Source organism: Vitis vinifera, chromosome 13, assembly GCF_030704535.1.
Source record: "Vitis vinifera cultivar Pinot Noir 40024 chromosome 13, ASM3070453v1".
NCBI classification, from domain to species: domain Eukaryota; kingdom Viridiplantae; phylum Streptophyta; class Magnoliopsida; order Vitales; family Vitaceae; genus Vitis; species Vitis vinifera.
Genome location: NC_081817.1, coordinates 25,868,854 through 25,877,153, shown reverse-complemented (window position 1 = coordinate 25,877,153; position 8,300 = coordinate 25,868,854). Strand labels below are relative to the sequence as shown.

The 8,300-nt window shown below is 29.8% G+C and overlaps 1 protein-coding gene across 2 annotated transcripts; it reads right to left on the bottom strand.

Moving 5' to 3' along the window:
* Positions 1-1,138: 1,138 nt before the first annotated feature.
* On the bottom strand, positions 1,139-6,685 carry LOC100251776 (cinnamoyl-CoA reductase 1). Of its 2 annotated transcripts, none has more exons than XM_010647384.3 (6): positions 6,413-6,685; positions 6,138-6,307; positions 5,063-5,248; positions 2,655-2,817; positions 2,317-2,506; positions 1,139-1,452 (listed from the first exon to the last, which is right to left on the bottom strand). In XM_010647384.3, the coding sequence occupies exons 1-6, from the start codon at positions 6,534-6,536 to the stop codon at positions 1,308-1,310; spliced, it is 978 nt and encodes a 325-aa protein (XP_010645686.1). In that variant the 5' UTR covers positions 6,537-6,685; the 3' UTR covers positions 1,139-1,307. The 2 variants fall into 2 exon arrangements, with proteins under 2 accessions (XP_010645686.1, XP_002267718.2); XM_002267682.5 differs by having other exon boundaries at positions 1,139-1,446; positions 6,413-6,684.
* Between the last annotated feature and the right edge of the window lie 1,615 nt (positions 6,686-8,300).

The following is an 8,300-nucleotide window of genomic DNA, read 5'->3' as shown; positions in this document are numbered from 1 at the left end:
CCATTGCTATCTCTCATAATCCTGTGTTTCATGAAAAAACTAAGCATTTTAACATTAAGTTATTCTTCTTAAGAGAATTGTAGAAAGATGGAGATGTGATTCTTCTCTATTGCAAAACAGAAGATCAGGTTGCGGATGTTTTCACCTAGCCACTACAAGTTAGCAAATTTGAATTTCTAAGGACAAAACTTGGTGTTTGCAGTTCCTAAAGCAAGAAGGAGTGTTCTGCTGATGTGGTGTCATAAATTTTTTAGTTGTTTTGAATGTTTCAAAGTTGTTATTGCTAGTTTTTAGGTGTTGATTTTTTTTTTTTCTGTTTTGCATGTTTTGTTCATGGCTTTATCATTTGTCCACGTTTATAGTGGGTAGTTATTGATTAAGTTTTTATTATAATTTCTGATGATTAATGAATTATTGTCATTCGGGTTTGTTTTACTTCTGCGATATCTTTTTGTTTTTCTTCATCCTTGTTTTTTAATAAAAAAAACTACATTCCGAATGTAAGGGCATGATGAAGTGTTATACATTGGATATGTCTCATCCACCACCCAACTCTCTTCATATATATATATATCACATTTTCCCATTTCCAGCATCTTGTTTCTAATTGTTTTCCCATGAACATTCACAATAGTATTTGCCAAATGCATAAATGAAAATATCACAGAAACAACCACTCGAATGGAAGAACTCTGAATCCCAAACCCCATTTCTGTTTGTTTCCTGAGAAAAACACAGAGAAGCTTATTCAAAACATAAAGCATCATTGATATGAAATTTATTTCCATTAGGCAACACAATTTTGCCTCTTCTAAAGCCTTGAATCAGGTTTGCTAATAAGGTATTCACTTCAAGCAAATTTATTTATAACGAAAATCATGTTTGATAACCCACTTTTACTTCTTGCTTTTAAAATTTTATCATAGAATTAAAAAAATAAATGTATCAAAAATTGTTTGAATCTCATTTTAGTTTTCAAACAAATTTTAATTTTTTTTTAAAAAAATCAATTTCTACTCACCAAACAAATAATAACAATGACCCATTGGTGAATATAAAAAAAAATAAAATTAGGTTTTTCTGTAAAATAAAATCTTTGAGCACAAATTAATCTCAAATGAAATGATTTCAATTTCGAGGTCAAATGGATATCTAATTAAAATTTATTTCAATATATCACTTGCCAACATATGGTAGAAAACCATTGTATCTGGTAAAGATGTTTTATTTAGATCAATATCCATGGCAAAGAGGAAGAAGAGTTTAAAATGCAAAGCAACCACAAACAGTAGAGATAGTGTTGTTGGCTAGTGTTTATCCAATAAGCCATTCTCTTCAAAGTCTTTAACAGCATCCATTAGAGTCTCTTCCAATGACCTATACTTCCATCCCAAACTCTCCAATTTCTTTGAACTCAGCTTAAACGCTTCCTCTACTTCAGTATAACTGTCACTACAAAGATAAAATGAGTATACCAAAATATTAAGTAGATTGACGTTATGATAAGTTCAAGTGCATATCATGAAAATTGATGGCTTTCAGAAACTAATTTAACTCAAAAGCTTTTCAACATGGAGACATGTAAGGTCGGGACCTTTAATTAACTAGAGCTCTTATACCATGTTAGAATAGGGTTGGACATAATTTGGTTTTGTTCAGTTTTCAATCCAAGAGGTAAACCAGATTGGTTGATTTTAATTATAGTGGAACTGAATAGAACCAATTTATTTATTAGCCCAAAATAGTCTTAACATCAATTCCATCTAGTTCAATTTCGTTCATTTGGTTTGGATTAAAATTGGACCAATAATGTAGAAGTATGATAATATAACTTATACCATCACCACATGATAATCTAGTAAAAAACTATCACATGTTCATGTAATAATAAAAATATTTTACATAGAAATTTATAATTATTTACAATTATCCTTAATAATTCAAATCTAAAACATCATAAGATCACATGATAATATAAATCACATTCAAAGTACCATAGTGGGTTATCTAGTAGGTTAAGATAAAATATGTATATTCATTTCAACGGTTTAAAATATTCACAAATTGTAACCTAAATTAAAATACTCCAATTTTTTCTTCTAAAAAATTAACCAATAAAATTAAATTTTTTTGAAAAAAACCAACTTGATACCTTTATTTTGATTTGGTTCAATTTTATTAGATTGATAGAGTTATTGATTTTTTGCCCTTATGTTAAACCTATAATTTAACTCAAAATTTGAAATTATTTGATAATAAACAAATAACATATATCATATTTAGATGATCTAAGTCTTTAGCCATAGACGAGCTTACCTCTTAGGATAATTGTAGTTGGGATATATGTTCTTCAATTTCTCTATCAATTTTTGTACTAGGATCGTATATGATGAACATATGTATCTTCCTTCTGCCTCGGGTTTGTCATATATCAAAAAAATTGCATCAGCTAAATCATGCACATCAATGATTGGACGCTCTTTATTTTCTACTGATCCATTTGCATCTGATATCCAAGAAAATAAATAAAAAATAGTTAAAAAAAAAAGAATGTAACTTAAGAATATCTAGGTAAACCCCATAACATTTCAATGATAGTAGCATACTTATAACACAAGGTGTTTGCAAAAGAAAGCTTTAGTAAGAGAAGAAACCTTTCAAATATTTGAGGAGAAGGAGGCTACTAGCATTCAATGTGGATTGCAGCATGGGTCCAATAACCATGGATGGACAAATTGTTACAATATTAAGGTCACTTTTCTTTGCATGCTCCAAAGCTTCACTCTCTGCTAGTGTTTTGGCAAGGCTGTAAAAGTCCTGCCATTCATATGAAAATATATTAGAGCTTAGTTTATATTCATTTGATAAAAATAAGAATTAATTTATTTAAGGGTTATTTTTCGTGCATGTGGTTGTCACTTCTAGTCAAACATTCCTTTGAAATGAAATATAAAGACTATGATGGAGAATCAATATTTTAAAATTTTAAGCAGCTACAATTTGAGTTCTCAATAGGACTCATAATGTATGTCATTCATGCTCTCCAACATCCTCCCATAGATGTGATCTAATACCCACATGTGAAAAGATGTACAAATTTATGGGTAGGCGGAGTCAATAAATTGGAAAAATAAATATTCGATGATGATCTTCCCTAAGTGAGACTAATGTATATCATGATCTCCAATAGATTCCATTTAATTATTATAAATGAAAATTCTAATTTTCAATCCTATTTGTTACCCTTAACTTAAACACATTTCAAGCATTTTTTTTTAAAACTTTTATAGCTTTATTCTAAAGTGCTCAAAATATTTTCATAGAACTCTTTCATAAACTATCAACTTGATTTTACTCAATAGCTTTGATTCTCTGTCTTTGTGTTTTTGACATATTTGATATTATAACTAAATACATTATATAAACAAAACCTTAGTTATTGATTTTAAGTCTAAAATTCAATATTCTAAAATGTTTTGCAGGCTTAAGCTTTAATATTAACGTATTAATATAAGAATACAAAGATAAAACAATCTATATATAAAGGTATATAAGGTTTTAATGTGGTTTAGTTAATCATACATCAAAAAATAAGAGTGAATAATTCTACTATATCATACTTACATTCTATATTTCCTCACTCCTTTTATTTCTACCATAAGCTAGGAGCCCTTATTTCATTGATATCTTTCACTCTTTCTTGCATTTATACTTGACATAGTCTTTACATCTCTATCTCTATCTCTATCTCCTAACTTTTTTGTATTAGGATCTAGAAATTTTATAGACATAATAATTATCCTTATTCTATTAAGAAATTTAATATTTCAATGTCACATTACCATGAGAAATATTCTATACAAAATGAGAAGTATATCAATTATATATTTCGAAGATTTTCAATAATCTGCACCTTAATTAAATTCTATCAAGTCAATCTTTCATCTTTATGATACAAGCTTTATGTATCTTATTCTAATGAGGGAAAAATAAACTTCATCTTCAAACATAATTTGTGTTTTTTTTGGCTTTTCCAAAAATCTTGACTTGGACTTGAACATAACTTATTGTATAGATTGAATCTTTAATGCTAATATATTATTACAAGAATATAAAGATAAAATAATCAACACACCATGGTATATAAAGTTTGAATGTGGTTAAACAAACTATGCCTATATTTAGAAATAAGATAGAATCATTTCACTATCCCATATAGAATATTATCAATTAAAGAAACAAGATACAATTATTTAGTCTTAAAATATCCATGTATCTTTATGTTTTTCACTCTTTGTATCTATACCTTAAATTGTGAGTCCTCACTCCACTAATATCTTCAATCCTTCTTTGCATTTCTACCAATTTGATATAGTTTTTATACATCTCAACCTTCATTTCCAACTCATAATATTTTATTCTTTAGACTTAGAATATTTATTGGCATATTGCTAATAACTTTTTTTTTTGTTCTATGAGACAATCTAATAAACATAGGGTATAATCTATATAATATTTTTTACGAAAAGATGAATGTATATTAATTAGAAATTTAAGATATTTTCCAACAAAAAATAAATCATTTCAATAATTATTTTGTACTTTGTCTCAACACGCTCATAGGGCTGATTTTGTTTCACATCTTTTTTGAAGTAAGACAAAGAAGTTAAGTAATCCTCCTACAATGGTGACATTAAATTATGCTCAAATGTTAAATATGTTCACAAATAAAGATTTTACTTAAAAATAGGTGGATAAATTAATATAATAAGCATGTAAAGATGGATATATCCGAAAATATCATGTAATGACTAACTCCCAATAATGTAAATATTGTCCGTTGTACATCTAATAAACCCTTATAACTTTAAAATGTGTTTATATGATTAAGAGTGTCAATAGTTTTTTATATATATATAATGTGGGATGTCACGTATTTCTCCCTCTATTTCTATTAAAAAAAATCTTAACAAAAATAACTTATTAGACATTTGGATATAATATAGAATTAAGGCTATTAAAAATTAAACCTGGAAGAATCATGAATTTGGTAATGGGATACCTGATTTGTCCTACAAAATTCAGGATCGGACCAACATTCCTCGTCTTTGGGGCGATCCATGGGCCAATTTGGGTTACGGTTGACTGCAGCAACTGATGATACTACAACGACTTTCTTCACTTTGGCCTTCTCACATGCCTTCAGTACATTTCGTGTACCCGTGACGGCTGGTTCCAGCAGTTCAACCTATATTAAATTCATACATCAATTATCTTGTACTTTTCAATCCCATTTTCATTTGCAGCTCTTACTAATTTTTTATCATTCCACTATGAGATTTAGAAAGGAAAGGATTACACCAATTTCGAGGGCGTTTTTGCATAAGCAATCAATTAAAACTAAAAATAAAATTATTCTATCAGAAATAATTTTAAAATTATCATAGTTTGGGATTTCTCGTTATTTTTTGAAAAGTTAAATTCAGTAATAATATAAATAAAATATAACCAAAAGTATAATGATTCGTACTCAATGATATAAATATTATTTATTCTATGCTCAAAAAGGGCCTTAGAGTTTTAAAACACGTGATTAAGAGGAGTTTATATTCATAAGGTATTAAAAACCTTTTCCATGCAACATAACATCATTTTTTTATAACAGTTTTTTTTTCCTTAAACTTTGTGAAAGGGATTATAGCCTAAAAATTGGGAAAACCTATAAATAAAATGAAATATATATATATATATATAATTGGAAATATAAAAATAATTATTTGCTTCCAATCTCTATGTGCCTAAATGTTTTTATTTTATTTTATTTCAATTCATTTTCCAAAAGTGTTCTCTAGTTTGGTGTTGAGGAGAGATGAAAATGGAATAAATAAAAAAAAATTAAAAGGAAAAATAATAATTTAAGTAAAATAAATGAAAATTTATTCATATGAAATTATCGATTCATTTAAAAACACCCAACTTGATGTTTTCAAAAACAAATGTCCAAAACTCTCTTTATCTCTTCTCTTTACAAAGCCTTTTCTTCTTCATTTAAAAAAAAAAAAAAAATTTATGACAAATAATAAATAAAAACTACATTTTTTTTTTTTTCCTCTAGAATTGAAAGAAAAAAACCTCACCTCTGGATTGGCTACCTTGGCTGAAGGAACAGGGCTGGCAACATGGAAAACCCCAGTGCAACCATCAATGGCTGCACAGAGGCTTTCAAGCTCCAACAAGTCTGCCTTGAACAGCTTCAAATTCTCTGAAGCCTTCTCCAACTTCTTCATATGACTGTTCTTCTCATCACCTGTGATCAAACCATCAGACACCTTCTATCAATCAAATTCCACAAAAAAAAAAAAAAAAAAAAAAAAAACCAGAAACTAAAGGCAAAGAGAGAGAAGCAACTTACATGGGTCTCTGACGGTTCCATGAACGATAAAACCCTTAGAGAGAAGAAGCTTGACAACCCATGAGGCCACATACCCTCCGGCGCCTGTAACACACACTCTTTCCTCATCTCTCTTCTCTGCCATTATCCCTTATTTTTCTCTCACAGAGAAGCGCCCAAAGGCATCTGCGTTTTGGCCAGGCTTTTGAGTTTGTATTTGTTCTTACTTCCTTGTTTGGATCTCCACAACTGCCAGATGTTCAGATAGCAGAGAGGAATCTGTATTCAATTATGTCATGGCTCATCACATGCAGCAACTGCTAAGGACAGTAATATTAACCCCAATAACAAAATAAAATAAAATATAACTTCGGAAATGTCAAATCAGAATTTTCAGTAATAAAATAATAGAATTTATTATTTATTAAGAATATTAAATAAGGTAAGTAATCAAGACAGATAATTGATATATGATAAAAAAAAAAATATTATAAAGATTATTTTATATATTAGAAAAAAAATTATAGAATATTTTACATATTAGGAAAGTAATTATTATGAATATATGATAAGGAATATTATATAGAAAATATGCTAGAAAAATATTTATGAATATGATAATTATGAGGATAAAAATTTATGAAATTAAGATTTTCCTTATGAGATATTATGATATATGAAATGGCTAAATATAGTACTAATATATAAGGAATGTTTGAAGAAATGAAGTAATAGAAATGATTAGAATAAGAGAAAGAGAAAACAGAGTAAGAGAAAAACAGAGTAATGCGTCTTGCTCTTATTTTTCGATTATAAAATGATTACACTTCTGTAGTTTTTATATACGTAGTTGTTGATACCTATAACTAACTTGAGAGATTGGTTTTAACAGAAATGATCAGTTGAAACTAACTGAATTTGGTAACAAACTCAACTGAGTTCACTAACAGCCCCCCTTAAACTCAGGGTGGACTTTGGTTGACACTGAGTTTGGCATGTATGGTGAGGAATCTGAAGCTGGGAATTGCCTTAGTGAAGACATCAACTAGTTGATCAGAGGAAGGTACATAATGGATTTGGATTTGTTTCTGAAGAACATTTTCTCGAACAAAATAAAGATCAATTTCAATATGCTTAGACCGAGCATGAAGAATGGGATTAGCCGAGAGGTACACTGTGTTGAGGTTGTCACACCAGATGACCGGAGTTGTGGAGGAAGATATGTTTAATTCTTTGAGGAGAGACTGCAGCCCAGAAATTTCAGCAACTAAGGTAGCTACACTTCGATATTCTGCCTCGGTAGAAGACTTAGAGACGGTATGTTGCTTTCAAGAGTGCCAGGAAACCAAGTTTGGACCAAGAAAGAGGCAATATCCTGATATGGAGTGGCAATCATCAACATCTGATGCCCAATCTGCATCACAGAACCCTATTAAGTTGATGTGTGAGTTAGAGCTGTGCTGAAGATGGAGTCCATGGTGAAGAGTGCCAGCCAGGTAGCGTAGAATTCTCTTGATAGCCTTCCAATGAGTAATAAGAGGAGATTGCATGAATTGGCAAACTCGGTTGACACTATAGGTGATATCTAAACGTGTGATGGTGGCATATTGGAGGGCACCAACAATGCTTCTATAGAGTTGAGTGTTGCTGAATGGAGCACTTCCAAAGTTGGATAAGGACTGGTTAGATACCATAGGTGTGGGAACCGGCTTGACATGAAACATCATGGTTTTTTAAAGTAGATTGGAGATATACTTGGTCTGTGACAAGTGCATTCCAGCAGATGTATGCTTGACTTGGATACCTAGAAAGTAATCAATATCTCCAAGATCTTTGAGAGCAAATTGGTTGTTGAGTTAAGTGATCACATGTTGAACAAACTGATCATTGCTGCTTGTGATAAGAATAT